Source organism: Aotus nancymaae, unplaced genomic scaffold, assembly GCF_030222135.1.
Source record: "Aotus nancymaae isolate 86718 unplaced genomic scaffold, 86718_ANA_hifiasm-v0.15.2.pri h1tg000022l_1, whole genome shotgun sequence".
In the NCBI taxonomy this organism is placed as follows: domain Eukaryota; kingdom Metazoa; phylum Chordata; class Mammalia; order Primates; family Aotidae; genus Aotus; species Aotus nancymaae.
In genome coordinates this window covers 29,369,698-29,387,515 of record NW_026988435.1, presented here as the reverse complement: position 1 = coordinate 29,387,515, position 17,818 = coordinate 29,369,698, and the positions used below count along the sequence as shown (strand labels likewise).

At 38.7% G+C, this 17,818-nt stretch overlaps 1 protein-coding gene across 2 annotated transcripts in view; it reads right to left on the bottom strand.

Moving 5' to 3' along the window:
• JAM2 (junctional adhesion molecule 2) overlaps positions 1-17,818 on the bottom strand; it is a 73,834-nt gene that overhangs the window by 24,499 nt on the left and 31,517 nt on the right. For both annotated transcript variants that reach the window (XM_064380065.1, XM_064380066.1), the window contains exons 2-3: positions 8,210-8,275; positions 1,855-1,962 (exon numbers count right to left, since the gene is read on the bottom strand). In XM_064380065.1, the coding sequence (XP_064236135.1) occupies positions 1,855-1,962; positions 8,210-8,275 (174 nt within the window). The remainder of the gene's footprint in view (positions 1-1,854; positions 1,963-8,209; positions 8,276-17,818) is intronic.

The window sequence follows — 17,818 nt, the reverse complement described above, 5'->3', positions numbered from 1 at the left end:
ACCATGTTGATTAGGCTGGTCTTGAATTCCCGGCCTTAAGTGATCTGCAAACCTCGGCCTCCCAAAGTTCTAGGATTATAAGGCATGAGCCACTGCACCCAGCCCCATATTATATTTTAAAGAATTCAACTCAAATGCTTGCCTCATTCCCTTTCTAGTTCCCTTGTAAAAATATTCATGTCTTCAGAAAACCAGGGAGTCTGGTTTAATTGGCTGGAACAGTAACTTTATGTGTGGTGGCCCACGTAACACTGTGGCACAAGAAAAGGTGTTTAAAAACATTTTATGTTTTGATAGTAACATATTCAGAATTAAAATAGTGTTTTGTGCCTCGTGTGGTGGCTTGCACCTGTAGTCCCAGCCAGTTGGAAGGCTGAGGTGGGAGGATCACTTGAGGACAGAAGTTTGAGGCTAGCCTTGGCAACGTGGCCAGATCTCACCTCTTAAAAAAAAATGTAAAAATTAGGCAGGTGCAGTGGCTCAGATGAAAAGTTTTGCATAATATGCACGTGCCAGAAATGGTAACTACAGGAAATTCAAATGAAGACAGCTGTGCTATTATCACGTTATAGCTAGTAGTCTTATCTTGACAGATAAGCACCCAAGGGGATATTTTAAATTTTCTATAAACTTCAAATTTTTTTCACTTAATTCTTTAACATTAAAGAAATACATAGTATTTTAAAATAATAACATGTTAACTACAGTTGTAAAGTTATATTTCCAGCTTTAGAAATATTTATAATGGAAAGATTCAAGCATACACAAGATTAAAAAGTAGAGTGACTTGTACCTCAATGTAACATTGACCAGCTATAATAGTCATCAATGCATGGTTTATCTTGTTTCATCTGTATCATTAACCACTGGTTTATTTTGAAGCAAATGGACATCATAACAGTTCATCCATCCTTATCAGTATTTTAAATGATAAGTTCATCACATATTCAATGGCAAGAGTAGATAGTGGAAAGAAATGTATAACGAAAGAAAAGAAAAAAAGCACTTGATAATGGCTGTTGTCATAAGTCACCCGTAAGTCTTAACTCCCTAAGCTTCTCAGTGGTGGCCTACCTTTCAAGATGGACACAAGGAAATAGAGTGACAGCATTATTGCCGAGAAGCAACCTTCCATTTCCAAACCATACCATTTTTTTCTTCCTTTCTCTCAGGAGTTTATCTACAGCCAGGCAAGTGGCTCATACCTGTAATTTCAGTACTTTTGGAGGCTGAGGCAGGAGGATGGCTTGAGCCCAGGAGTTCAAGACCAGCCTGAGCAACATAGGGAGACCTCACCTCATCTCCAAAATAAAAATAAAATAATAATAATAAAAAAACTAAATTAACCTGGCATGGTGGTGTGCCCCTCTAGTCCCAGCTCCTTGGGGGCTGAGATGGGAGGATAACTTGAGCCCCAGAGGTGGAGGCTGCAGTGAGCCATGATCACATCAGTGTACCCCAGACTGGGCAAGAGAACAAGACCTTGAAAAAAGAAAGAAAGGAAAGAAAAGTAAAGAAGAAAGGAAGAAAAAGAAAAGGAAAGGAAGAAAAAGAAAAGAAAAGAAAGGAAGAAAAAGAAAAGAACAGAAAAGAAGAAAGGGAGTTTATTGAGCCAATAAAAGCAATTGCACTTTGCCCCTTTTATGCCTGAGCTGAGAAAGAAGAGTCCAGGGACTCAGTGGGCTTCACTTCTCTCTGTTCTCTACTTTTGTGGCTACATGTTTTACGTCTCAGATACGGTTGCTTTTATCTCACACTTACAAAAACACATCCCAATCTCATTTGTCAATTAAAGGATTTTGGTTGTACTTGGCATTCTCTTGCTCTCACCTCTTCAAGCCTATACCTTCTTACCTTGAAGAGTCTGTTGATAGTAGACAAAGGAGACACTCTCACCCAGCTTTTTCCACTCTAATCTGGAGGAAACAGTCTTCTTTGGGGTTTTACAGGCTAAAATAGCCTCTAGGAACAACAACAAAAATATTTGTTTTCTAATTGTTCCCATGAATTTATATTTTACTTAACTAGGTAACAAAATTTTAAACATCTTAAAATTACTCCTTTATAGTTTTATTCATTCATTCAAAAATTACATCAACAGGTCCCATCTTGGCTCAACCCAGAGATGAACTGGAAGCCTTCTAGCTTTTCCACATAATAACTGTGTGACACTATGCTTATTTCCCTGGTTATAAAGTTTGAGTTTTCATCTGTAAAATGGGCTAGTATTTCACAGAGTTGTTGTGAGTCTGCAAATGCAATAAGATATGAAAAGCACACAGGCTTGGATATAGTAAGGACTTAACAAATGGCAGCTACGATTAATTGTGTATCTTATTATTCTTAGTCTCAGTCTTGAAGGAATCTACCATCTGGTAGAAGAGGCAATTAAGATAATGGCATTTAAGCCCAGGGTTGCTGAGTACCAGATATGCAGATGGTGATTCATGCTTAGTAACCAACAAAGGCACTTAGTCCAGCCAGGGGCATGCTGGGAAACCCAGAGAAGTTTCCCCAACATGCTACATTCTCACTCAGATCCCTTCTTTGTCAACCTTCTCTAGAAATACGTTAATATGTATCCAATATGATCTTCTAATAAATCATTGATTTTTACCCCCAAACAATTGCCTATAACCTTGCCTCAGTCCAGATAAATTATTAAAATATTAAATCTTGGCATCAAGTGTAACTGCCTCAATGTACCTAAGTTCCTTTGTTATAAGAAATTTACTGCAATTGTGTCATTAAAATAATTACTGGAGCCTCCAAAGGAATCCCCTTCTTTCACTGTCCAAACGAGATGTCTGAGAGAAAAAAAAAAAACCGGTGCCAGTCTGGGAACTGCTTTGAGTTGCCAAATGGAAACCTCCAGTTATAAATATTTTTAAAGTACTTTTTAACCAGGCTCACTAGAATGTCAACTCCATATTTCTGAGACAATATTTTTTCCCCATAAGGCATATGGTTTGACCTAAAAAAGCATAGTATCTTTGACCAGAAATTATTTTAAAATCCTTTTCATACCTCTGATTTTAATGTTAAGCAAATGAATGTTAAAAAAGAATGCAGAATATTTAGTTTCTAATTTTTTTCATTCCACACAAAAGAATGCAGAATATTTAGTTTCTAATTTTTTTCATTCCATACATATTGCTGGACATACAAAAATGGAATAAAAGGTAATGGAAAACGGAAAGTAGCAAAGAAAAGAAAGGAAAGGAAGAAAAGAACCAAAAGATATTTTCAAGGATGTCTAAAGTTTTTAAAGCAGGTTTTACATTACAAAGAGACAGCATTTTACAGACATGTTTACAGTTAGGCTACAAAGACAAATGCGTGCTAAGGACCTGTCTGAGGAAACACAGTTCTGTTCTGTTGATTAAGAAGAATGGGTGGTGACCTTCCGGAGTCTTGAGTTGTAGATAGGTTTCCTTCCGGTATTTTGTGAGTTTCCAACAATTCAACACACACCCACACTCATTTTTAGCCTATTCCTCATGTCTGTCTTCTATGTCTTAAAAATAATTTTACACTCAAATAATCGCACTGTTTTACATATTTAACTAGATATTCATGCATGTGCGTGCGTACACACACACACACCCACACACACACACACACACACCCCTCTCTTGGTGAATTCTTCCTCATTTCTGTCCTTATTGTGCTGTGGAAAGACCTCTATGAAAACTATACTAGAAAATATAGCAATAATTTTCCCAAGTCCAGTGATTTCATTCCAGCCTCTTTCTCACTGGCTATGTAAAATGTGGAGAAATGGTTTATCCAATTCATCCAAAATATGTTGAGTACTTACTATATGCCATGCACTGTTCTTGAGCTGTATCAGTGAACAAAACAAAAAGCCTTGTCCTTTGGGATCTCACAGTCTAGCAGGGGAAGTCAGGCAAACAAGAAACACAATAAAGTGAATTACTTAGTACATTAGGAGATGATGAAGGTTATGAAGACGAAAGACAGCAGAGCAGAGTACAGGAGGTTTGGAAGTGCTGAGGACAGGGCTACAATTTTTGAAAAATGGTAGCCAGAGTTCACCTCATTTAGAAGGTGATATTTGACCAAAGGTTAAAAAGAGGGGAGAATTCATGACATGGTTCTTTGAGAAAGAATATCCCAAGCAAGAAAAGAGCCAGCGCCTAGGCCCTTTGGTACTAATGCCTTGATCTGGAATTTCTAGCCTTCATGACCATAAGAGAATAAATTTCTGTTGTTTTAAGTCACCTGATTTGTAGCATTTTTTAAATGGCAGCCATAGGAAACAACTGCAGAGAATAAAAATACTGGAATCATGGGGTCAGTATCTGAGGTTAAGGAAGCAAATGAACTTACAACCTAACTCCCATGAACTCTCTTCCCTCTCTTCAGCCAAAATTCAATACTTACGTCAGCAGAATTTTCTCTACCAGGCTTTAGGGTTATTGTACCATAATACAGTAGGTTATAGCAGAGGCTTTGGAGTTAGACCATCTCTACCACATACTCCGTATGTCATATTGGGAGAATTACTTTTTTTGAACATTATATTCATGACTATGAAATGATAAAAAGGACAGTACTCATCTTACAAAGCTGTCACTAAGATTAAATGAGACACTATATTTATGTGCATGATGCACATGGTACCACCTTGCACATAGTATGTGCTCCATAAATGGTCATTATTTTTTTCCACTCCTGAGGAATTTCTCTTAGTTATAGTTGCAAGCTTGCCTTGACATAGAAATCCATACTTTATACCATTACGGATTTCCTGTAAACCACTCCAATTTGAAATAAAATGTTATCTCTGTAGGAGATAGCAAAAAATATGGATAGAAATCATATTTTCTCAACATAAGAGAGAAGAGAGTTCATAGAGTTAGGCTGTATGTTCATTTGCTTTCTTAGCCTCAGGAAAATGTACCAAGCTTTTCTATTCTTTCAGTGCCAAAATATCTATTTCATTTGGATCAAGAAAAGAGAATTCTTTGTTTATAAAAAGGATTAGTAACAACATGCGGCAAAATAATTACATTTCAGAATCACATAGATAGAATCATTGTGAATCTTAATTTTCCTGGATTCTGTACTGCTAATTATCCTTTGATTTCGTTCTCAGGGCTCAAGTTAAAAATCATCAAAATCTTACGTAACAGAAAAAGAATTGATACTACCAAAATAGCTGTGACTTAGCAGAAATTACTTCTGTGAAGAAATGCTTGCTATTAAACTCTGATTTATGGCTTTCAGGTTTCGACTCCCTTTGCAGGAGGCTGCTCATATAATTTACAAGCCTGGCAGAGCTGCCCTGATTTCAGTGTCCTTCTGCTCTTGGCACTACCATGGGAAGTGATGCAGTGCAGCGCTGGAAAGTAGGAATTAATTAACAACTTCTTGACCTCAGAGAAACAAGACATAACAAATGAACAAATTGGGTAAAACAAACATACACAAATACACAAGTCATGAAATATTATAGACTTAAAGCAAAATTAAGTTACCGCATCAAATATCCTAAAACTAAAATGTAGAAGAGACAGAAATGTATTTATGCCTTATGAAGAGCCAAGCTGGAATGATGGGGATACATATAAAATAGAATTAAAATGAAATTCTTAATTAAAAAGAGGTGAGATGAAACAAGAAAACAGAAAACACTTATTTTGGAGTGAGATTAACATTTGATTGCAATACATTATGGAAGGATTTGGGATTTTCTGTATTAAAAATAAAACATGCATTAAAAAGTAAGGTAACTGGGTACAGGGTTTTAGAGTGATGAAAATATTTTGGAACTAGGTAGAGATACTGGTTGCACAATACTGTGAATTTACCAAATGCAACTGAATTGTTCACTTAAAAACCATGGATTTCAGGTTATGTGAAATTCATCCTGATACGTGTTTTAAAAATAATGTAAGATTAAAGAACATAATTTTGATGTCCTAACTCAGACATGATGGCAGAGGATATACATCCATTGTATCCAGCTGGACCCAGCATTAAGAACCTCAGAGTAAGTGAGAAGTTGGGGAACTGAACTTCGCTTCCTTTGTTCCTCAGGGACATCCTGGTCCATTTTCCCCTCTCTCACTCTGTGCTCGCCTTGTGGCCTTTCCAGCTTCCATTCTGGCATCTCACCCCACCCTGTTTTTCCATCCTGGAAGTGCTCCATAGTCCCAGATTCCCTCAATCATTAATTTCCTCTTCCCACCTCTCTCCGTTTAAAACTAACTCATAACAGAGTGTCCTATAGCTTAAGCATATAAAATATTAGACCTTAAGAGAACATAGTTAACCTAATAATTGTTTAAGTAATTTGTTATTAAGTTATTCATTTGTTTTTAAATGATGAACTTTTTTTTTTTTTTTTGAGATGGACTCTTGGTCTGTCAGCTGGGTCTGGAGTACAATAGTATGATCTCAGCTCACTGCAACCTCCGCCTCCCAGGTTCAAGTGATCTCCTGCCTCAGCCTCCCAAGTAGCTGGGATTACAGGTGCCCACTACCAGACCTGGCTAATTTTTTTAGTAGAGACAGGTTTCACCATGTTGGCCAGGCTGGTCAAGAACTCCTAACCTCAGGTATTCCACCTGCCTCAGCCTCCCAAAGTGTTGGGATTACAGGTGTGAGCCACCGTGCCTGGCCATTTTTTTTTTTTTGAGACAATATCTCACTTTGTTGCCCAGGCTGGAGTGCATTGGCATGATCGTGGCTCACTGCAGCCTCAAATTTCTGCACTCAAGTGATCCATCCACCTGCCTCAGCCTCCTGAGTAGCTGGGACAACATGTCTGGCTGATTTTTTTTTTTTTTAATAGAAACAGGGTCTTCATGTTTCCCAGGCTGATCTCAAACTGCTGGCTTCAGGACTTTGAGATTACAGGCACAAGCCACCACTCCCAGCCAGGACTGATTCTTATTACAGTGTATTTTTTACTTAAGAAGCACATGTAATTTGTATCATGTGTTAGGCACTATTGAAAGCACTATGTAAATATTAACTCATTTAATTCCCCCCACTCCAGGCCTTTACTTTAATCTCTGTCTCTTTCCTTCAAACCCATCTTTCTCCAGCTCCAGGAACCTAAGACATACCTGATGATGAGAGATCAGACATTCAGGACCTGTTTCTTAAATGTCTACAATCTCTGGCCTAATCAAGTATTAAATTTAAGAAATAGTAATTCTTCTGATTGCCTAGAATTATTAATTGCAGAAAAAGTAAAGGATCCTTTGGAAAAGAAGTAGGTAGTCAATATTTGAAATAAACTTAGAGGGCAGGCGTGGTGGCCCACACTTGTAATCCCAATACTTTGGGAGGCCAATGTGGGCAAACTGCTTGAGCCCAGAAGTTCAAGACCAGCTTGGGCAACATGGTGAAACCCTGTTTCCACAAAAAATTAGCCAAATATGGTGTCCTGCACCTGTAATCCCAGCTACTCAGGTGGCTGAGGTAGGAGGATCACTTGACCCCTGGAGGTGGAGGTTGCAGTGAGCCGCGATCATGCCACTCCACTCCAGCCTGGGTGACAGATAGAGACCCTGACTCAAACAAAACAAAGCAAAATAAAACAACAATAACAACAACAAAAAAACTTACTAAAAAAACCCATATATAGGTTACAAGTTTCTTTTGACAATTTTTTAAATGTGGCAAAATAAACATAAAATTCACCATCTTGATCATTTTTAACTGTACAGTTCAGTAGTATGAAGAATATTAATGTGCATATAACAATCTCCAGAACTATTTTATCTTGCAAAACAGAAACTTTATACTCTCTAATTAACTCCTTTTTATACACATTTTAAAGCAGCTAAATAGGTAAGAAAATGGCAACCCAAAGTAAGCTATATTAATATCATCTTAAATACACAGAGTGGGGTTGGAAGTGTTCATTTCTATTTTTCATATCTAGCTGGCTAGAAACTTTCTAAGATCTCCATCTCCCAGTTTCACAAATTAGATTTGCTTTATTGCAGATAATTTAAGTAACAACCAGTCTTTGACTGAATGTCCAAAATTTCCACTGAGAAGGTGGAGAAAATGTTCTTGAGGTGGAGTCAGCATGAAGCAGCATTTCAGGCAGAGGAATTAGTGTAAGGTAAGGCAGAGAATCCCAACCAATAGAAAATAACATCACATGAGTAACTCTCCTGAGTTATAAACAATACAGCCTGTGAAAATCAGTAAGATACTATACCTTGGTACTCTATTGCCGTGACTACTTGTTGATTTTTTGGGGCAGAAAGCCCATAGGCCTTGTGATCTGAAAGATTAAAACAGACAGAATAATTAAAATTATACAAAAATTCATTTTCGAATGTCTGAATAGGATGCAATGTTCAAGAAAAGTATCCTAAAGTTTGGTGACAGTTTTACCCAATTCATAAAACGTAGTTTTAAAATATCAAAATAGGAAAAACCCAACCAAACTATACATGTTTATTTTCTAGATTGTAGTTTTGGCCTTTAGGCATTTCTCAAAGTAGAACCCATGCATCTATTTGGACCCTGCCACAGTCAACACTCTTGCCAGCCCAATCCTTGAAAAATAACTTACAACCTTAATTCAGCTTAATATGCAATCTAGGATCACATGGTATTGCCCCACAAATAAAAGGTAATTGTTTTTAGTGCTTATTTAAAAGTATAAATAGCTTTATGAATTTATCCCTGACAACACCTGTCATATAGAAATGAGTCATTTTACACTCAGGAGGCTGAGGCAGGAGAATTGCCTGAACCCAGGAGGCGGAGGTTGCGGTGAGCTGAGATCGCGCCATTGCACTCCAGCCTGGGTAACAAGAGCGAAACTCTGTCTCAAAAAAAATAAATAAATAAAAAATAAAAAATAAATGGGTCATTTTACATACTTCTGATGAAATTTGTATATATATATAATGTATATAAGCTGTATATAAAATTATGATGAAAAATTCAAGCAGAACATCTTTTTTTTTTTTCCCCCAAAACATTTCAATGATTTTTGAGAATTGGTCTATAGACTGAAGTAACTGCCTACGGTGGCTACCGCTACTGTGATCTAATAGTTACACGATGCTGCTGTTGATTCATTGTCACGCCCTCAAAGTAACACAGAAATTTTCACTTAAAAAAGTACATTTGATATGGAGAGGAGACAGGGCAGTACTGGGTAGAAGAGGGCAGTTCCCTGCCAAAGGCCACACCCTCAAGCCTGGAGACCAGTGAACCTAAAAGGGGAGAGGCATGCCTGTTTTCATGCCCCCTATCCTCTACCTATATAAACCCCAAACCCCAGGCTCCAGATGCAGATGAGCAGGCGAGGAGATGAGGAGACAAGCAGACGGATAGCAGAACAATGGGGCAGAGAAAGAGAGAAGAGGAGAGACGTCTGACCACTGAGAGGAGTTTGACTGGGGGCCCTCGGAGAAGTGTTCAGCCTCTGGATGACCAAACTCCAGGAAAAGATTATCTTTCCACTCCATCCTTTCTTCCAGCTCCGCATCCATCCTGCTGAAAGCTACCTCCACCACCCAATAAAACCCTGCATTCATTCTTCAAGCCTGTGTGTGACCCGATTTTTCTGAAACGCTGAGCAAGAGCTCAGGACACAGAAAGCTGTCACACTGGCCCTTGGCCCATGTGAAAAGGCAGAGGGTTCATTGAGCTGGTTAACACTCAGGCCATCTGTGGATGGTAGGGCTAAAAGGGCACACTGTTACACACACCCACTTGGGCTCCCAAACCTGTCTGTCTGCATGCTGCACCCCTCCCACCCTCTGCGGGGGTTCAAGTAGCGGTGACGAATGAACAGGTGAGCCACACCCTTGTCGCATGTCCTGCAAAGGGGATCAGGAAACTCTCCCATTTCACCTTCACATACTTGCTTTTATTCTGAAAAATTCAATATTCAAAATAATCTGGTGTGGTAGGTATTATTAGTACTAAAGAAGAAAGTAGCAGAGATAGGAATTTAAAACTTTCTGTCTTTGATTTGTATAACTTTCTTTATGGATGTCATTCTATACTCCATGTAATGGCCATGTTTAAAAATAATTTAAATATTTTCCTATAAGTATACATCTCTAAATATAAGTGCTACAAGCATAAGACTGTTGCCTGTTACATTCTCTGAAATTAACCCAAACACTCAGAACAGTGCCTGGCATAAAGCTAGACACAATAAATACTTGTTGAATAAATGAGCCCATTCCTGTTTGTATACTAATGAGAAAAGTCCAGGAAATGAGGTTGGTTCAAACTGACACTAAGGAAGAGTTCCTGAAGAAAAGCAATTCTTTGGGGAAAGTGTTGTAAGTATACAATATTGGATTGGTGTTAATTGTTTCAAACTCAGAATAATACAAAGCATTATTGTTGTTTGATATGGTTTGGCTATGTCTCCGCTCAAATCTCATCTTGAACTGTAGTTCCCATAATCACCACATGTTGTGGGAGGAACCTGGTGGGAGGTAATTGAATCATGGGGTGGTGACCTCCATGCTATTCTCATGATAGTGAGTTGAGTTTTCACGAGATTTGATGGTTTTATAAGGGGCTTTTCCCCGCCTTCACTCTGCACTTCTCCTTGCTGTCGCCATGTGAAAAGGATGTATTTGCTTCCCCTTCTGCCATGATCATAAGTTTCCTGAGGCCTCCCCAGCCATGCTGCACTGTAAGTCAATTAAACCTCTTTCCTTTATAAATTACCCAGTCTTGGGTATGTCTTTATTAGCAGTGTGAGAATAGACTAATACATTGGTCATCTCAAGTAAACAAATTAAACAAACAATCCAACTGCTGTCTTTCCTTATTCACCCAAAAAATTACACATGAAATAAGGTAAGACTGAATTAAGCCTATCATGAAAATTTAAAGAAGGTTATTTCTTGACTATATAGTTCTATAATTTATTTGAAATGCTATTTCTCTACTCATTCTACCATCTGTCCTCTGACTTCCTGTAGTCTATTGAACCTGTTTTCACCAATACAAAAATGACCTATCTGTGTTGGCATATCTAATGGACACTTTTCAGTCTACATCTTACCTGACCTCTCTATGACATGAGTCTCTGTTGACTCCCTTGTATTATTCTGTAACTTGATTCTCTCCTAGTCTTCGTCCTTCTGTTCTGATCCTGGTGCTTCATTCTGGCTGCTTTATGAGTTCTTCCTCCTTGTTCTGCTCATCCATCCATTCATCCATCTATTCATCCATCATCCATCCATCCAGCCAGCCCTCCATCCATCCAGAAACTGCTTTTCTGACTAAACTACTTCCTTTTTACAGATGATTTTATACTCTCATCGACCCAACAAGCATTTATTTGCCAAAAAGTCCTAACTTCACATCTCAAGCTCTAATCTCTCTCTTGAAATTAAATCCACAAGCCCAGCTTTCTGTTGGACATCTGTATTTCCATTTCCTACAATTACCACAAACTCATGGGTAAAACTCATTAGCATGTCCCTAAACTTTGTCTTATTTCTACAAATCCCATCTCTGTGTAAAGCATCACATTCCATATGGCCACTCACATCAGAAACTTAGGAGCTGCCCAGAGTGCATCCATCCTCTCATCACTTCACTCATCAGTTTCCATCTATAGACTAAGAATTGTGTGTCATCCATGAAAATGCTTTGAAATATTTTTCCTTCCCTCTTTTTCCCACCTCCGACCTTTATGCCACAAAATGCTCAGGGAAGGGATATGGATAGCCAAACCTGAGAGAGAAAAATAGGGTATTTCCTGCCTTTCCACATCCAAAATTCTAGCCATCAGAGTAATGGAAAACATTCACAATTTAGGCAAACATTTAAGAGAAGCCATCACGAGTAAAATACACCTGCTTTCCAGACTTGGAGTACAGAGAAGTAAGTTAGACGACATGGACCTTGATGGGTTCTTGAGAAGGATGATAATAGCTAACATTTATTAAGCACTTGGTGCTTTACAAATATTAACTCCTTTGACTCTTACAATTCTCCATGGCAGGGTACCATTTTTACTTACATTTTTGAGGGTAGGAGAACAGAGACACACAGAGAGTAAGACACTTGGCCATGATTATACAGGAAGTAAGTGGTAGAGTTTGGATTTGGACTCAGTCAGTACCCAAAGCCCACATAGTTAATTACTATGCTATACTTGGCCCACACCACATTCTCCCCAAGCTGAACATGAGCAAGGATTGCAGATTAACAAAGATGTCAGGTGGAAAGTTTCATTTGTCTAATGAAAACAGGAGAGTTTGAGAAATTAGTTAGAATGAAGGCAAAATATTAACAAAGATGCCAGGTTAGGTTCATTGGTCTAATGAAGACAAGAGAGTTTGAGAAATTGGTTAGAATGAAGGCAAAAGACTGGCTCTGAAGCACAACAGGAAGGTTGAAGCTAAGAGGCTGAACTAGGAAAGTAAGACACCAAGGTAGCTCCAGAGGGGAGGTCTAGGTAAGGGTTTCTTAATCTTGACACTATTGCTATCTGGTGCCCAGTCATTCTTTGTTCTAGGGAGCCATCCTGTGTACTGTAGGATGTTTTGCAATATCCCTGCTTTTATCCACTAGAGGCTGGTATCACCACGCTCCCAAGTGATGACAACTAAAAATGTCCCTGGACATTAGCAAATGTCCCCTGAGAGATGGGGGTGAAGAACTCACTCATTACCCTAGACTTACAGTTAGACCAGTTTGAACAATCAGGAACAGGAATAAACCAATAGACTATAAAGAAGGGGAAAGAACCATGAATTCTAGGATTTTGAAAGTTCCTATGAAATCAGAATTTTATAACTATGAAAGAGAATTGATTAAACTCCTGGAAAGGAGAGAGAAATCTTTCATATGACATGACATCTCTTCTTTGATTTATTCATCTATATATATCAACAGGTAAATTAGTCTTCCATTGTGCTAGATTTTTTCACTCCTAAAGAATATATGCTATTCTGGAGAATTTTTTTTTTCCTTAGAATCCTGGACAGCAATCTAATTGTGAAGCTAAAATTTGCAAAAGTGCTTTGAGAGGCCAAAGAAGGGGGATTACTTGAAGCCAGGAGTCTAAGATTAGCCTGGGCAACATAGTAACATCTTCCATCTCTACAAAAAATTTTTACAAATTAGCTGGGTATGGTAGTACCTGCCTGTAGTCCCAGCTACTTGGGAGGCTGAGGCAGGAAGATCACTTGAGCACTGGAGTTTGAGGCTACAGTAAGCTATGACTGAACCACTGTACTCCAGCCTGGACAACAAAGGGACCCAAAGAAAATGTTTTTTTTTTGTTTTTTGTTTTTTTTTTTAATTTGCAAAAGTCTATGGGATACGAATTACTAGATTTCTAGTACAACGGGAAAACCAGTGATACTCAGGTTCTATATCTCTCAGTGGAAAATATATTCAGTAGAGAAACTGGCAAACATGGTGTCTATATGAAGAGTATAGGATTGAACTGATCCTTTCTCTTGACAGCTGTAAATATGTGTGTAGAAAGCAGTGACCCATGTGGCTCAATCTTAGAGAGGTGTCAGGGCCACCAAGGAGTAATTTCGAAAGAACTCTTTTGCTTGTATATTTCAAGAACCATGAAAGGGGTCCAAGCAATCTTTTTAAATAACCTATTCCTCCTTTTCCATATACTTTGATCACGTAACAGCTGTTCTTTCTTTTCTCTTCCCCCATATCTCTTTCTTCTCCTGTGTCCCTTTCTTTCTTAGCTTCTCCTCTGCTTCTCACATGTTATTTTATAGATTCCAAAGATAGAGTCTGAATCTTCAGAGAGCAGAGGAAGGAACGAGGCTTAGGAGACCAAGCCAGAATCCTCTTCAGTGAGCTGGGGAAAAGACAGGACTTTAAATGTTCTTGTTGCTTTACTCCTACTTTTATATTTATTTTATTTTTTTTATTTTTGAGACTGAGTCTCACTCTGTTGCCCAGGCTGGAGTGCAGTGGTGCAATCTCGGCTCACTGCAACCTCCGCCTCCCAGGTTCAAGCAATTCTCATGCCTCAGCCTCCTGAGTAGCTGAGATTACAGACACGTGTCACCACACCTGGCTAATTTTTGTATTTTTAGTAGAGATGGGGTTTCACCATGTTGGCCAAGCTGTTCTTGAACTCCTGACCTCAAGTGATCCCCCTGCCTCGGCCTCCCAAAGTGCTGGGATTATAGACGTGAGCCACTGCACCCGGCCTACTCCTACTTTTAATGACAGAATCTCTGAACATTTTTGCCAATGATTCCAATGCCAAACCATTATCCTGTGAAACTTTCAAAGTATACTTCGAAAAAGTCTTTTTGTCTCCCTTAGCAATGTGTGAATTAATGTCCTCAGAGAAACTCTACTTACAACTGACAATTCTTGTGATTTTTGAAGCATTTTAGTACACTTTTTAGACAAAACAATAAAGACTCAAATTCCCTGGAAATCAGTTGAGAAAAACCTTTGGGCAAAATAGGAAAAGATAATCTTTGTTCCCTCCGTATCATCATACCTTTGACATTTTCAGACACTACACTGGCTACCGAGAATATTTATTTTCTTCAGTCGGTCCTGGCCTTCCTTCTTTTCAGGCAAATTTTAGTACAATCTGAGATTAGAAGATTTAGGAACTGGGTTTCAGGAATCATTGAGAAAGAAAATCATCTTCTGTTTCTCAATTCCAGTTTCTATGTGTTAAAATTTCCTTTAAGAAACATTTCTTAAATTGTCAAAAATTACTATAAAAGTTCTGTGAGAAATAACAGCTGTTAACTTATGGGGAATTTTGTTAATTCCCCATACATTTTTTATGTGTGTATTAATATTTGAACAGAAAAGTAATGTATCACAGATGTTGAAAGAGAGGATTAGTTGAATTGGCAAAATTATGTAGGCAAAAAATTATAAAGGGAATTAGCACTAATAAATTAATCATTGGTAGTATTTTGTAGTAGCTGGATATTTATTTCCAAAATGTTTTTCTTTTTACGTGTATAAATTTAAGGGGTACAAGTGCAGTTTTGCTACATGGATATGTTGCGAGTAGTGAAGTCTGGGCTTTTAGAGTAGCTGGCATCCAAACATACATTGTACCCACATTTGTGATTTTAAGTATCTTCTCCTTCTAGCTACCTTTCTTCCTCTAATTCTGTTTACTTCAGGGTTTACCAACAAATTAAGTAAGAATATTTAAAATGTAAGGTCACATATGTGGAACTTATTTGGACAGAAAGCTCTGAATCTTCACATTAAAAAATTGATTTACTATAAGATTTCTACCTTGTTTAGCTTTCTAGTCTTAGAGTTCCTTTTTAAAAATCTTGTATTAACAGCTCTTTTTATTAAAAACAAAATGTTGGATTTTACATCAACATATCACTAGCAGATGTCAGGTATAGCCCCTGCTGGCTGCTTTCTTGAAATGATTTTTATTTTTTCTTCACTTTTCCAGAATAAATTAAATACGAAAATAAACAAAAGAAAATGGGCATGTAGGCCTGCTGGTTGAGGTCAACAATTGTCTTAAAATTGGCCTCAGAACATCTTTAATAGTCATGAACATGTTCTAAAAGCACTGGCAGAAGTTCATCAAATAAGGTGAAGAGATGATTATTTTCATAACTGCTAACAACTCCAAGTCAAATAATTCCCAGTCAAGTGAAAGCTTGAAACTTTAAAGTTTCCCCCCAACTTTAAGAACAAAAGTTTTTGTATTCTCTATTACTCATCTAAGATAGTCTGGTTTGACTAAGAATAAGTATTTACTCTACATTACTACAATTTTAAAATTACTATAAGGTGTTATTTAAATTAACACTTTTAATTGAAATCATGACTAGGAAAAACTGAAGAAGTGTTATATAAGTATTTTTTTGTTTGTTTGTTTGTTTTTAAGATGGAGTCTCACTCTGTGGCCTAGGCTGGAGTATAGTGGTGCCAACTCGGCTCACTGCAACATCTACCTCCTGGGTTCAAGTGATTCTCCTGCCTCAGCCTCCCAAGTAGCTGGGATTACAGGTGTGTGCCACCACACCTAGCTAATTTTTGTGTTTAGTAGAAATGGTGTTTACCATGTTGGCCAGGCTGGTCTCAAACTCTTGACCTGAAGTGATCTGCCCGCCTCAGACTTCCAAAGTGCTAGAATTACAGATGTGAGCCACTGTGCCCATCCCGAAGTTTTTTGTTTGTTTTAAAAGTATAGTACACACAGTATCATGTATAAAAGCAAGTTATAAAAACTATGGATATCAATTATATCAAAAGTTTCATAAAAATAAAAATGTACGGTCATGTGGTTTTGGTAATTACTGAAAGACAATTATACTGATATGGTTTGGATCTGTGTACCACCCAAATCTCATGTTGCGTGGTAATTCCTAATGTTGGAAGTAGGGCCTGGTGGGAGGTGACTGGATCATGGGAATAGTTTCTCATGAATGGCTTAACACAATCCCCATTGGTACTGTTGTCATGATAGTGAGTGAGTTCTCATGAGATCTGGTTGTTTAAAAGTGTGTAGCACCTCCCCTCTTTCTTTCTTTTTTTTTTTTCTGAGACACAGTTTCCCTAAATCACCAAAGCTGGAATACAATGGCTCCATCTTGGCTCACTGCAACCTCTGCTTCCTGAGCTCAAGTAATTTTTGTGCCTCAGCTTCCTGAGTAGCTGAGACTATAGGCATGTTCCACCATGCCCTGCTAATTTTTGTACTAACAGTAGAGACAGGGTTTCGCCATGTTGGCCCATGTGATCTCGAAATCCTGGCCTCATGTGATCCACCCACGTCAGCCTCTCAAAGTGCTGGGATTACAAGCGTGAGCCACTGTGCCTGGCACCATGCCTGGCTAATGTTTGTAATTTTAGTAGAGACAGGGTTTCATCATTTTGGCCAGGCTGGTCTCAAACTCCCGACTTCAGATGATGCACCCACCTAGGCCTCCCAAAGTGCTGGGACTACAGGTGTAAGCCACTGGAGCCTAATTTATAAAGGAAAGAGGTTTAATGGACTCACAGTTCCATGTGGCTGGGGAAGCCCTACAATTATGGCGGAAGGTGAAAGGCATGTCTTACATGGCAACAGGCAAGAGAGAATGAGAGCCAAGTGAAAGGGAAAACCCCTTATAAAACCACCAGCTCTTGTGAGACTTATTTACTACCATGAAAACAGTATGGGGGAAACTGCCTCATGATTCAATTATCTCCCACCAGGTCCCTCCCACAACACCGGGGAATTATAAGAGCTACAATTCAAGATGAGACTTGGGTGGGGACACAGCCAAACCATATCAACAGATATTACAATTTAGAGTAGTTAAGTAAGTTGCTCAAAGTCACAATGCTTTAGAAAGCAGGAAAGCCGGCCGGGCGCGGTGGCTCACGCCTCTAATCCCAGCACTTTGGGAGGCCGAGGTGGGTGGATCACGAGGTCAAGAGATCGAGACCATCCTGGTCAACATGGTGAAACCCCATCTCTACTAAAAATACAAAAATTAGCTGGGCATGGTGGCGCGTGCCTGTAGTCCCAGCTACTCGGGAGGCTGAGGCAGGAGAATTGCCTGAACCCAGGAGGCGGAGGTTGCGGTGAGCCGAGATCGCGCCATTGCACTCCAGCCTGGGTAACAAGAGCGAAACTCCGGCTCCACACAAAAAAAAAAAGAAAGCAGGAAAGCCAAGGTGTACAACTACTTAGTCTGCCTCCACAGTCCCCTTTCTTCTCTCCCTGCCCTCAAATCAGTACAAGGCATTATGAGAAAGCAGTGCCAGATAGAAGACTGCCAGACCTTCATAGCCATTTTCAACCTTTAGAGTTGTAAAGGTATTATTCAGAGAGTATATTACAAAAAAAAAA